This window comes from Lipotes vexillifer, unplaced genomic scaffold (assembly GCF_000442215.2).
Source record: "Lipotes vexillifer unplaced genomic scaffold, Lipotes_vexillifer_v1.1 scaffold283, whole genome shotgun sequence".
Classification (NCBI taxonomy): Eukaryota; Metazoa; Chordata; class Mammalia; order Artiodactyla; family Lipotidae; genus Lipotes; species Lipotes vexillifer.
In genome coordinates, this window is record NW_006789004.1 from 45,721 (window position 1) to 59,934 (window position 14,214).

The 14,214-nt window shown below is 45.1% G+C and overlaps 1 protein-coding gene across 2 annotated transcripts in view; it reads right to left on the reverse strand.

Annotated features, from left to right (window-relative positions):
• GNB5 (G protein subunit beta 5) overlaps positions 1 to 14,214 on the reverse strand; it is a 45,468-nt gene that overhangs the window by 10,259 nt on the left and 20,995 nt on the right. For both annotated transcript variants that reach the window (XM_007461906.1, XM_007461907.1), the window contains 2 exons: positions 12,267 to 12,343; positions 5,669 to 5,801 (listed from right to left, as the gene is read on the reverse strand). In XM_007461906.1, coding sequence (XP_007461968.1) covers positions 5,669 to 5,801; positions 12,267 to 12,343 — 210 coding nt within the window. The remainder of the gene's footprint in view (positions 1 to 5,668; positions 5,802 to 12,266; positions 12,344 to 14,214) is intronic.

The following is a 14,214-nucleotide window of genomic DNA, read 5'->3' on the forward strand; positions in this document are numbered from 1 at the left end:
CACACACACACACACACACACACACACACACACACACACACACACACACACACCTGCTAAATCTGGACTCAAGCACAGAACTCTTTCTCTGGTACTGAGAAAGAAACAGTTCATTTTTGACACCCTCACTGTCCTGGAGCTGTTTATGTGCCTGTCCTCCTGCAGAGTATGAAATCCAGAGGTCTCCCTGCGGTACCTGTGGGGCTCTATACCTGCCTGCCACGTAGGAAGTGCTCTGTGAACGTATGCTTAACAGAACCTCAAGCGGCTCCCACAAGCAGCCAAGCCCAGCGTTGTGCTTCCCAGACATTAATGTGCAACCCCACACTCAACTGCTAATAGAGAGCCTGGGGTGGGGCCTGAGATTCTGTATTTCCCACAAACTCCCAGGTGATGCTGACGTTGCTTGCTGGGACCCACCTGGAGCAGGATTTTGCTAAACACGTTCTCCCGTAGCTGGATCCCCCAGAGGCTCCCTGGGCCACTGAGTGGTGCTGACAGACACACAGGGTCAACCAGCATCTGCCGTGTGCTGACCACGTCCAGGCCCTCCGCTAGGGCGTCAGGGTTTGCAGAAAGACTGTGTCTTGGTCTCTGCTCTCCTGGAGCTTGGTTAACAGGATTCTCAGGAAGGACTGAAACCCACCAAACTCCCTGTCCCTACGTTAATCAATTCCAGGGCCAGGCACATTTCCCGGTGCTGCGTTAGACAATACTGAGAAACAAAGTAAAAATAACCTAGCTGCCTGCTCCAGGAAATAACTGCTCCTGCAAGATAAAACTGTGAACCAACTAAGCTTACTTATCAAGACTAATAGCTTTGTAAAAAATTAATGAAACAGAAGCCTCAATTAAATACAGTGGGAGACCGGAAGGGGGAGCTTTCATGTCCTGTGATGATAGAGACCAACAGGAAGAAGACAGACTTCTCTTCTTTCCTGGGAAGGATTCAGCCAGTGAAAAGCCGTGGACTCGGGCTTCCCTGGTGGTGCAGTGGTTAAGAATCCACATCCCAACGCAGGGGACACGGGTTCGATCCCTGGTCCGGGAAGATCTCACATGCTGCAGAGCAACTAAGCCCATGTGCCAGAACTACTGAGCCTGTGCTCTAGAGCCTGCAAGTCACAACTACTGAGCCCGTGAGCCTAGAGCCCGTGCTCTGCAACAAGAGAAGCCACCACAGTGAGAAGCCCACGCACCACAATGAAGAGTAGTCCCCGCTCGCCACAACTAGAGAAAGCCCACGTGCAGCAACGAAGACCCAACGCAGCCAAAACTAAATAAATTAAATAAATAAATTTAAAAAAAGCGCCATGAACTCTGTTTAATCCTCCCAACTTCCTTTTCCACTCTGTAAAAGGGTTCTCCTTGCCCTGCTGTGTGGGGACTTCCGCATGCCTTGCCATGGTCCACTCGCTATGGTTGCAGGCAAAAAAAGCACAGGGGCAGCAGCTCGCTCACCTGCTCTTTCCGGAAGGAAGCCTTGCCGGTTTCCTCCACGACCGCTGCCAAGGTGTGTCCCCTCCCATCTTAAGGTGGGTCTTTTAAGGTGGAAAACTAGTTATGACATAATAGCTTAGGGTTGGTAAGCCCAGCGAGGTAAGGGTGTTAAAGCAAGTCCTAGTGAGCAAGCTGTTGGCCTGAAACAAATAGACTGCCAGGTATTTCTCCAGCAAAGATGGGTTCATTGAGGATCAGCAGAGAACTGCAATTCAGGGTCTGCAACCATGGCGAGGTTGGACCACTCACCCTGGACCCTGAAACCCTCTAAGGACCGTTCCCCAGTTTCTTCATTTTGAGACGGTATAGAGATTCTGTCAAGTTGGGGTTCTCCCTTGCTGCAGTAGGTCTAATAAACTTAGCATTGCTGGGTGGCAGGTATTTCTGATGGTCTTGGCAGACGAGACAATGATCACTTACGATAGAGTGAGAAGTGCTGAGACACAGGTAGGTCTGTGAGAGGGACACCAAACCCACTTTGGCAACATGTGAGCTGATCTCAGAGGAGGAGTGAGAGCTGGCCACTCACTAAGGAAGGGGAGTAGAGCAGAGCGAGCTGAGGGGAAGGCGCACCTGTGCAGTGAGTGAAAGGTGTGCCTGGGTACAGAGTCAGGACTTCAGCCTGTGGGCAAGAGGGACCTGCGGAAAGCTTCTGAGCAGAAGGACCAAATCAAGGGTATATTTTAGGAAAATCTGTCTGAGGTCAGTGCAGCTGTCCCTCAAGCAGCCTCTGGATAGCTTCAAGTGCAAAGGCTGGCCCATGCATGAAGAAGAACACGGGGTGCCTGGGGAAAGGCATGGCGGCCAGAACGAGGGTTTTAATCTTTGTTGCTGCCAGTGTGTATGAGGCTTGGGCTCTGGTGCGATTGGGAGAAAGGCAGTGGGGATCCAGGGCTCAAGGCCTCGAAGACCCAGCTGATGGTATCGCAGAGCCCTGGAGCCAGCATGGTTCTGAGCAGCCATCGGGGGGACCCACAAGGGTTAAGCCCTGGCAAGCAGAGTCTCCCTACGCCCCACCTTCCTGCTGCTCACAGGGGCTGGACGAGGTGCTAAGACAGTGTGGGAAGGGGCTCTTGCAGTGTAAGTGCCCACAACAGAGCCCTCTGTGGGTGGAGATTACTGATGGCTGAGGAAAGAAAACAGGAAGTGGGCCTTAAAGGACTGCCAGCATTCAGTGCACCCACTGACTGTGCTGCACCTCTAGTTTCCACATGCTGGTGGTCTCCTCTCATCCTCTCCCTCCTTCCCCCTCTCTTCCCTTCCCTCTAGCACGCCAGGCCTAGCACTTGTAAAAGAATCTTCTTTTTCTTGCAGGGAGGGGACATATTACAAGGAAAGAATCCACTCCCACCCTGGCCTTGCACCTGCTGGCCACACCATCTTGGGAGTGTGTCCCTGCCAGCAGTGTGGGAGGCCTAGGATCTTCTTGCAGCCAGGAGAGGCCCCTTCATGGAGAAAGAGCTGGCTGAGTTCCAGAGTTCTCAGGCTTCTTGGGTGTGGGCCCCAAGGCCCTCCTCAAAGCCCCCACTTGCAGGCAGCTCTCAAATTTGGAGACTCCAGGCTGCAAAGCCCACGCCGCTGCCCATGGGACTCCCTCTGGCCTCGACTTCCCTTAAGAGGCCTGTGTACGTCTGACAAGAGGACTCAGGTAAAAGCAGCTTAGGAACACACAAGACTTGGACCGTGTCTTAATCTGAGAACTTGTATTTTGTGATGTGCTATAATTCCCTCCAATCTCTGCTGGCCACACCCACTAGTGGATGCTCCACCCCAGTCCTGTCCTAACATTTACAAAGGGGCCAGTAACTGCCAATCTTTTTTGGGACATCAGGTCCAAACAAATGACTGCCTGAAACGATTCCCTTGGTCTAGCTCTTTAATGGGAATTTTCCATACCATACTCTTCAGTCAAAGAAATGAATAGTTTTTAAAAGTTAACAGTAAATTCTTAATATTTAAAAAATATTTTAAATATTTGTGCTCTTCATTACAATGTAAGTAAAAATAAATTTTATAAACCAAACATTCATTATGATAAATGCACTAAACAGATCCTCTAACTCATTGTCATTCATTTATTCCGGAATGTAGAGAATCTGTAGGTCTTATACCAGCTTCTTGAGGTTTTTGTTTTTCATCTTAGATCCCAGAGCTGAAAGGAAGCTTAGTTCATGAGTTCAGTGGTACCCAAACTAGGCTATGCATCTGAATCACCCATGAAGCTTTGTGTTAATTTAAATAACAAAACAATAAGAGCTAACGTTTATTGATATTTACTAAGTATTTGAGATGAATCATCTCATTTAATCCTCAGAAAACCTCATGAGGGAGGAATTTACTACGATCCTCACTTGCAAGCGAGAAAAACAAAACACAGAGAGTAATAAAACCTTGTTCAGGATTCACCATCCAGAACAGGAGACTAAACATCCTCTGTTGCTTTGTCTGCCCCTCAGGCCCAAAGACATCCGATCTGGCCACTGCAGCAGCCAGGGCAACAGCACTCTCTACTGCACAGGCCTGCAAGACTCCTGGTTGCAAATAACAGGTGTAAACGCTGCCCTCTAAGTCCGAACAGCCCTCCGGTCAGAAGTGAGACAATTACCCATCCCAGGGTCTCCTTGCCGCTGTCCTTGCCACCCCCCAACCCCGCCGCTGACATCAGTCAGCTGAAGCCAGAGTGGCCTTTAATCTGACTCAGTCTCCTCCTTCAAACAAACCCAATCTGCCCCAGCCCCAGCAGTGGCTCCCTGCCATTTGTAGGGCCAGCCCCGCCACTCAGGGCACCCCATGATCGGGCCCTGCCCACCTCTCGGGCCATCTGCCTCCTACAGTGCTCCCCTCCACCTCACTGGCAACACACTCGCCCTCCAGGTTGGTCCCTGCAGCATGTTTACGACCCCCCACTCCTGCTCTGAGCTCCCAGCCTCCCCTGCTATTCAGTCACCCCTGGTATCTGGCAATGTGGGTGGTGGCATCTGTGCAGGTTTTCTGGAGAGATGTGACAGAGACACGATAGGATGCTTTAGGACTTGTGAGAGAAAACGTGGCCAAAGCGTTGAAGTTGGATTGTCTCCACTTTGTGGCTTGTTCAAAGTAGGGCACAGATTCACCCTCTGACGCTTTTTCTTTTCGAATGTGTTAAAACGGGAGTGTAAAATAGGTAACGATGAGGCGTGTCATGTGCACAACTCTGAAAGTCAGCACCCTGTGAAGTTCTACATACGGAGGTACCTTGGAACCACCTCTCTGACCCAGATAGGAATTTCCACCACCCCAGAAGGTTCCTTGACCCACTCCCACCCCGACCAAGTCAATTAGAGGAGGTTCAATATGGCATGGAGTTCATCTCATCTCTGCCAACAGTCAACAGCCTTGACTTTCCCCATTTCTGATTTTATTAAAAATAATAATATAACCAGGAATTCCCTGGTGGTCTAGTGGTTAGGATTCGGCCCTTTCACTGCCGTGGCCTGGGTTCAATCCCTGGTAGGGGAATTGAGATCCCACAAGCTGAGTGGCATACTCAAAATATATATATATATATATATATATATATATATATGCGCATATATACACATACACAGACATATATACACATAAACATATATACATGTATACACACACATACACATATATAAACATATACAAACACACACATACACATATACACACATATATAAACATATATACATGTATACACACATATACACATACACACACATATATACACACATATACACATAAACACACATATACACATAAACATATATACACGTATACACACATACACGCATATATACACATACACACATATATACACACATATATACACATAAACATATATACACGTATACACACATACACACATATAAACATATATACACATACACACATATATACACACATACACACAAATATACACATATACACACATATATAAACATATACACACACATATACACACACACACATATAAACATATATACATATACACATATATATGAAAAACAACAGGAGCTTCCTCCTAGAGTCAACTGGAGTGCACACAGCCTCCTGTGAAGAGGGTCACCAGAACAGCTTCCTCGCCTGCAACTCTGCTTTAGCTCTCCACGACCGACCCTACTCCCCAGCAAGCTGGCCCGTCATCATGCGTCCCCTTATTTACCTGCATGTCAGAGTTGGTAAAGCTGCAGGCTGACAGGTAGTTGGTGTGCATAGCAACAGACTTCTTTTTGGCAGCCATGTTTTCATTTTTGTCAAACGTCAGTGGATACACAGAACACTTATTATCCAAGCCACTAGCACGGAAAGACAGAAGTGTCAAATGTTAATATAGGGCAGTAGAATATGTGTATGCTTTCTCATTCACACAAACTTTTCAAATTGTTCTCCTTTGGCAGTATCATATGCTGTAACCTTTCCCTCAGCTTTTACTTTGAAGACTTTCAAATGTACAGTAAAATTGAAAGAGAAAATAGTACAGTGAACACCCAGATCTCTTCACATACGTTCACTAACTTAACATTTTGCCATATTTGTGGGAGCAAATTCTGAACCATCTAAATACAAGTGGCAGACATGACACATTACATCTAAATACTTCAATTTGCAAATTTACATCTCCTAAAAACAAGAACATATTCTATAATCACTAACTCATTATCACATCTGCAAAAACAAAAATTCCATAACACCGTTTAATAAGCCATCCATATTCAGTCTTTCCCAACTGTCTCCAGGATCCAGGGCCCATTTAGATCCACACATTACATTCTGTTTTTATATCTGTTTTAGAACTTTTAATGGAGGACACATTTTTTTTGTTGTTTAAAATCAGAGAACTTAGGTCAGTTGTGGGGGAGTTTTTGGTGTGGGAATGAGGATGTTGAATTTGAAAATGAGATCACTTTATAGTATAAAAGCTTTTGGAATCTTGAAAATAAATTTGTCAGATCCTTGCATCCAAGAAGAGGTGTACTGAGTTCTGTCCACGCCGACTCCGTCTTCTCCTTTGGGTGAATCCTGTTCAGCTGGGGCTGGTCCCCGGCAAGTTGTAGATCCTTGCACAAGAAGAGGTGTACTGAGTTCTGTCCACGCCGACTCCGTCTTCTCCTTTGGGTGAATCCTGTTCAGCTGGGGCTGGTCCCCGGCAAGTTGTCCTACAGAATGTCACACAGTCTGGATTTGTCATGTTTCTTAATGGTTATATTTAAGTATAACTTTTTTTTTTAAATTTTATTTTATTTTACTTATTTTTGGTTGCGTTGGGTCTTCATCACTGTGCATGGGCTTTCTCCAGTTGCGGTGAGCGGGCGCTACTCTTAGTTGCGGTGCATGGGCTTCTCATTGCACTGGCTTCTCTTCGTTGCAGAGCACGGGCTTCAGTAGTTGTGGCACACGGGCTTCAGTAGTTGTGGCTCGCAGACTCTAGAGCACAGGCTCAGTAGCTGTGGCACACGGGCTTAGCTGCTCCGCGGCATGCGGGATCTTCCCGGACCAGGGTTCAAACCCGTGTCCCCTGCATTGGCAGGCAGATTCTTAACCACTGCGCCACCAGGGAAGTCCCTCAAGTATAACATTTTTAACAATAATATAAATGTGATATATAAAGGTGATATTGTGTTATTTCTTTCTTACTGCTTCACTTTAGGAGTCTTGCAATGCCTCTTGTGTCAAGATTGGTGACGCCAACTTTGATTACTTGGTCAAAGTGGGGACCACCAGATCTCACCATGGTAAGGGTGATTTGTTTGTAATTACAAGCATATTTTGTTTTATTGCGCTTTGCTTTATTGCATTTTTACAACTTGAACGCTTGTGGCAAACTGGAGTCAAGCAAGTCTATTGGTGTCATTTTTCCAACAGCATTTGCTCACTCTGTGTCTCTGTGTCACATTTTGGTAATTCTCACAATATTTCAAACTTTTTCATTATTGTTATATTTGTTATGGTGATCTGTGATCAGTAATCTTTGCTGTTACTATTGTAATGGTTTTGAGGCACCATGAACCATGCCCATATAAGATGGTGAACCTAACCGATAAATGCTGTGTGTGTTCTGACTGCTCCAACTGACCGGCCATTCTTCTCTCTCTCTCCCTCTCCCCAGGCCTCCCTATTCCCTAAGGCACAACAATATTGAAATTAAGCCAATTAATAACCCTACAATAGCATCCAAGCATTCAAGTGAAAGGAAGAGCTGCATGCCTCTCACTTTAAATAAAAAGCCAGAAATGATTAAGCTTAGTGAGGAAGGCATGCTGAAAGCCAAGACAGGCTGAAAGCTAGGCCTCTTGTGCAAAACAGCCAGGCTGTGAAGGCAAAGGAAAAGTTATTGAAGGACATTAAAACTGCCGCTCCAGGGAACACATGAATAAGAAAGCAGAACAGCCTCATTGCTGAAAGGAAGAAAGTGTTAGTGGTCTGGATAGATGAAACCAGCCACAACATCCCCTTAAGCCAAAGACTAATCCAGAGCAAGGCCCTGACTCTCTTCAATTCTATGACGGCTAAGAGAGGTAAGGAAGCTGCAGAAGAAAAGTCTGAAGCTAGTAGAGGTGGTTCATGAGATTTAAGAAAAGAAGCTGTTGTCCATAACATGAGTGCAAGGTGAAGCAGCAAGGGCTGATGTAGAAGCTGCAGCAAGTTATCCTGAAGATCTAGCTAAGATCAATAATGAAGGTGGTACACTAGACAACAGATTTTTAATGTAGACAAATGAGCCTTGTATTGGAAGAAAATGCTATCTAGGACTTTCATAGCTAGAGAGGACAAGTCAACATCTGGCTTCAAAGCTTCAAAAGGCAAGCTGACTCCCTTGTTAGGGGTCAATGCAGCTGGTGACTTTAAGTCGAAGCCGATGCTCACTTACCATTCCCCAAATCTTAGGACCCTTAAGAATTATGCTAGATCTACTCTGCCTGTGCTTTATAAGTGGAACAATAAAGCCTGGGTGACAACACATCTGTTTACAACATGGTTTACTGAGTATTTTAATCCCACTGTTGAGAACTACTGCTCAGAAAAAAAGATTCCTTTCAAAATATTACTGCTCATGGACAATGCACCCAGTCACCCAAGAGCTCTAATGGAGATGTACACAAGATGCATGCTGTCCTCATGCCTGTTAACACAACATCCATTCTGCAGCCCATGGTTCAAGGAGAAATTTTGATTTTCAAGTCATTCTTTAAGAAATACAGTTAGTAAGGCTATAGCTGCCATAGATAGGTTTCCTCTGATGGATCTGGGCAGAGTAAGTTGAAAACCTTTGGAAAGGATTCCCCATTCTAGATGCCATTAAGACCATTTGTGATTCATCGGAAGAAGTCAAAATATCAACATTAATATGAGTTTGGAAGAAGTTGATTTCAACCCTCATGGATGACTTTGAAGGGTTTAAGACTTCAGTAAGGGGTTCAAGACTTCAGTGGAGGAAGTAACTGCAGATATGGTGAAAACAGCAAGAGAACTAGAATGAGAAGTGGAGCCTGAAGGTGCGACTGAATTGCTGCGATCTCATGATAAAACTTGAACGAATGAGGAGTTGCTTCTTACGGATGAGCAATGAAAGTGGTTTCCTAAGATGGAATCTACTCCGTGAAGGTGGCTGAAATGACAACAAAGGATTTAGAATATTAATAGACTTAGTCGATAAGGCAGTGGCAAGTTTTGCGAGGATGGACTCCAATTTTGAAAGAAGTTCTACTGTGGCTATAATGCTATCAAACAGCACTGCATGTGACAGAGAAATTGTTTGTGAAAGAAAGACTCAAATCGGTACAACAAACTTCACTGCTGTCTTACTTTAAGAAATATCCACAGGCAGCCCAGCCTTCAGCAACCACCATCCTGCTCAGTCAGCAGCCATCAACACTGAGGCAAGACCTTCCACCAGCAAAGATTAAGACTCACTGAAGGCTCAGTTGATGGTTAGTATTTTTCACCAACATTTTTTTTTTTTTTTGCGGTACGCGGGCCTCTCACTGTTGTGGCCTCTCCCGTTGCGGAGCACAGGCTCCGGACACGCAGGCTCAGCGGCCATGGCTCACGGGCCCAGCCGCTCCACGGCATGTGGGATCCTCCCGGACCGGGGCACGAACCCGCGTCCCTTGCATTGGCAGGCAGACTCTCCACCACTGCGCCACCAGGGAAGCCCAGCAATAAAGCATTTTTTAATTAAGGTATATACATTTTTTTTTAGACATAATGCTACTGCACACTTAGACTATAGTATAGTGTAAACATGACTTTTATATGCACTAGGAAACCAAAAAATTCGTGTGACTCACTTCATTGTGATATTTGCTCTACTGCAATGGTCTGGAACCAAACCTGCAATATTTCCAAGGTATGCCTGTAATAATAATCTATGGTGTGACACCTTTAGGTCATGTTAATATCCTGTTCCCAACAACCATCATACAATGGCTTTAGCATGATTATCCTTGCTTGAATAAAATATTACTTTATGGTACAAAAGGGTGATCCTCTAATTTGATAATTCCTTCTGCATTTATTAGCTGATATTTTTCTGTAAAGACAAATCCAATCCCTCCTCCTCCCAGTATCACTGCACACCCATGGATTCTTTTTTCTCTTCAACTGGGTTATGATCCATTACTACCATTATTCCATGTGATGCTAAAATTATCCCAGTTTGGAAAGTTGGCAGGGGGCCCTTCAAGCAGCTCCTGTTTCTGTTTGGTAAGATTCCATTAATATGACTTGAGCGTTCCCTTGCTTTCTGGAACAAGAAAATGTCCTAGGCTCACTTTACTCTTTTCCTGCCCCAGACCTACAATCAGTCTTACTCCAAGGAGCTCTGCTTCCATTTAGTGGGGAATGACATTTAGGAGACGCACTCCCATCTGAGGCCCTGGGGAACCTAGGGGACCCCTTTGCCTTTCCAACTGCTTGGAGGTGCAGGTGTAGACTTGGGTAGTCTCTTACCAGTAACTAGCTTTGGCAGCATGTTTATAGATGGTATGAGTGAGAATGATTTGCACTTGGCTGTGACAATGAACCAGGATGCTTCAGACTATGGGCTTCCCTGACTCTCAAGGTGAAACATGTTCTCCTATTCTGAAGCTTCAGAGTAATTTCTGTAGCTCTGTCGGGATACTCACTCACACTTGGGTTTATTTGCATTGCTATGAGAAGCAGAAAGGTTTTGCAATGTGATGCATTTGGTATTGCATCTCTGCTTTAGTACCTAACTCATTCTGTGATCTTTGTTATGTTTTTTAGCCTCTCTAAGCCTCAGTGTTCTTAACTATAAAATGGAGTGGATCCCACCCACCTTTCACAAGGGGCTGTTGTGAAGATAATATAGAGTTCAGAATGGCCCTTGACGCATGATAGAGGCTCAGTAAGTGGTCATTATTGTTGTGTTTATATTCTTGCTTGGAGACAGGTACTATGTTTTATTCATCTTTGAATTTCCCTAGGACACCCAGCCCAGGGCCTTGCACACAGGTGCTCATAGCAAGTGTACAATACCTGAATGAAGGCTTCTTGGTGATATGGCTTCAAATAAAAAATACACATATATGTATATAAAATCAACTGACACATTTTTTTGAGAAGGGAATTGTGTAAATACTGGTGGAGTTTTAGCTTTCAAGTTTGGAACCAACTGAGAGATAGACCCAGATGAAGAGAAAAACACCCTTTTGTCACCTATAACAACATTTAGAGAATACGACACAGGTGTGGATCTGTGTGATAACGGAGTTACAGGGATGTCACAAAGCCATAGCTGGGAAACACTATGTTAGATTATCACTGGAAACTCAAAACGAATCGCAGCATGGTCTGAGTAGGGCAGATGGTGCTTTTATCTAAGATGAGGACTCAGTCTTTCTCAGTTTAGTTTTTCTGCTCTCTCCTCATCCATGGGACTCCCGATATTTTAAAAAGTGCTTTTTCCCAAATATTCACACCTTGAACTTCTACTTTGGTTTTTATATCAGCCTGTGAGACAGCCAATGCAGGCCTTGACCATCTACCACATGCCAGGACCCGGGAAACAGAGATGACAAGAGATTAAGGCACCAGCCATTCCTCCACTCTGTACTCTCTCTGCATCAGGTGTCACCAAAAAAGCTGTCTACCTGGGCCTTGTAAAATTATTCTCACCCCTGACTGTCCCCCTGTCCTGGAAATCCTTCCACTGGGTTTCATGTAGCGAGGGTTAAAATAAGAAATAGCCTACAGAATCATTTTCTGAACTACTGTTGAAGACGTTGTGTGCTATATTATTATATTCATCATATATCACAGAAGGATATACCCAATGTGTTCTTTTTGTAATTTGGTGCTAGACATCTGATATCTCAATAGCAAATACTGAGAAATTTATATAACCCACCCAACTCTATGCATTTGCTAGAATTAATGCCCGATTAGAAACATATTACCCGAGGGTTTTTTAAAATGTAGAGTATTTATCATTCCTACTGAGTACTGAAGAATTAACCTTACTTAATGGAAGGTCTGGCCTTTGCCCTTCGCTACTGGGAGGTGATCTCTAAGGCCCTGGAATGTCCTGTCTGTTGGGAGTGTCTTTGCCTGGGGTTTTGGCCACTGGAGAGTCTAACACTGTGATTTGTGATGGAGGTTTTGGGACACATCCTGTGAGTTCTCACCTCTGAAGGAAGTAGAGACTAAAGATATTAACCTGACCTCCAGGAGAGAGGTCACAGAACAGTACTTTATGGCCAACAGGACATGTGAAACGCTGCTGTGTCACCCATACTTACCCGCATGCAATGGCACATCCCGATGGGGCATACGCACACGCCATCACCCACGTGCAGGGCATCGTGACCGCGTGCTCCTGCAACACAGCACACACCATGCACACAATGAACGAGGGCACTTCTACACAAACGTCAGTTTTTACCAAGTAAAATCACTGAAGCGTCTACCAAATTACTTTCTAGTTTCAAAGGTCAGTGGTTTGGGCTGAGACTGATGAGGAGACTCAGATCCTCTATAATCAACCAAACTTTATGTCATACATTCTAAAAGTTAAAAATCTCAACTAGCAAAAGAATATCCTTAACGTCTTACTTCTTTCTTACTGTTATACTCCCCCTGCTGTTCTGAATGAATATTGGGGCTCATTTTCTTTGAAAGATCTGTCTGAATTTCATTTCACATACGTATATGCTTCACCTTATTTACTCAGATTCCCTCTATTTTAAAAACGTATTCTTGAATGATTTTTTTACATGTATGTTACAAGTTTGTTTACCTGTGAGTGAGTATACAAGAGCCTCTGTCCTCTGTGGGTCTTAAATCATTCCTGGGCAGGTAGGAATGGGGGTGGGCTTGGGGAGGGGGATTAGAGTTGTGCTCTGGGAGAAAAGGAAACCTGTAAAATGGAAGCATTCAGAGGAGGTGTAAGTCCTCAGCTCCTGGCTGGGGTCTGAGTCACCTGTATTCTCCTGCACGCATATAAGCAACTAAGGCATGATTCAAAAACTTCTGAGTCTGTGGCCCTGTTTCCATGGGAGCCATGGAACCTGGTTCTAACACTAGAGAGATGTGCAGCCTCACACAGGCTGGCCATTGTCTTACCTCATTCTCCTTCTCCGTCTGGGAAGGGAGAGGATGGGACTAGATGGTTTGTAAAGTACATTCAAGTGCTGGTCTTCTTTCCTGGTATGATTCTCTGTGTTTTTGTGGGGAGACATGGGCCTTGATACTGCATGTTAAAGTTCTTCGTCACTCACGGAGTAGTAGCCCTTCAGACATCATGAATAACCTACTTCCACGAATGAGTGGCCACTCTCAGCACAGGGCATCCCGGCCCCTTTGCTGACAAGTGATAACTATGGCCCTGCCAGGGACCACAAGTGGCAACCCGATGGCTCCCCAGGCATCAGGAGGCGTGTGCTCTACGTCATGCTAAGGCATAAACAGAAGCAACCCCCTAGCCCCACCCCTGAAGATGCTGAGGAGTTCTGGAGAGGCAGAGTGAAGCCCTCTGCAAATTGTTACATTGTCATTTTTATTATTCCCCAGGGGCCTGACCATTCCAGACTCTGCTCTACAAGATGGTTCTGGGCTCCCTTGAGCAGGCTGTATAACAACTGCCTATTATGACATCTACTGAACACGTTCAATAATGCGGAATAAGGACGCTGTTCAATTTGAGACAGATAATAGGTTTCTTTTTTATACAGTGAAAAGGAAGACTTTCTTTCTAAGTAAACACTGGAGTCCGTATTTAATATACAGTACTTGTTACTGCAAATGCCAACACGATGCAGGCATGCAAGCGCACCTACACATAGATTCTGGCCTTTCTGTTTCATTAGAAGTCTAAACTGAGGTCTCACTTGGAGCAGCAGTACATGCCAATGCCAGACTTGCAAGGGGCTGAGGTTCCACAGCATCCCTGTGAAGAGCAGTTTAATCCCACTGAAGTCTCAGCTCCCCACCCACCGTTTGCTCAAGTCCACGTGCTATGGAGTCTAGTCAAAGACAGAGAGGGGAGAGGAAACTGGGGGTTGGGTACCTCTTATCAGCAGCCAGAAGAAAAATCCTAAATGCAGTAGTAGCATGTGTGAATGTGACAAGTTTCAGGGCCATGCCCTTTCCTGTTTCCATATCGGAACCCTCTATGTTAGCCCTGCATGCTCTTCTCTGGGCAAGGGTTTCGGCTCAATAGAGGAATGAACGCTACAGTGGGCTGCTGAA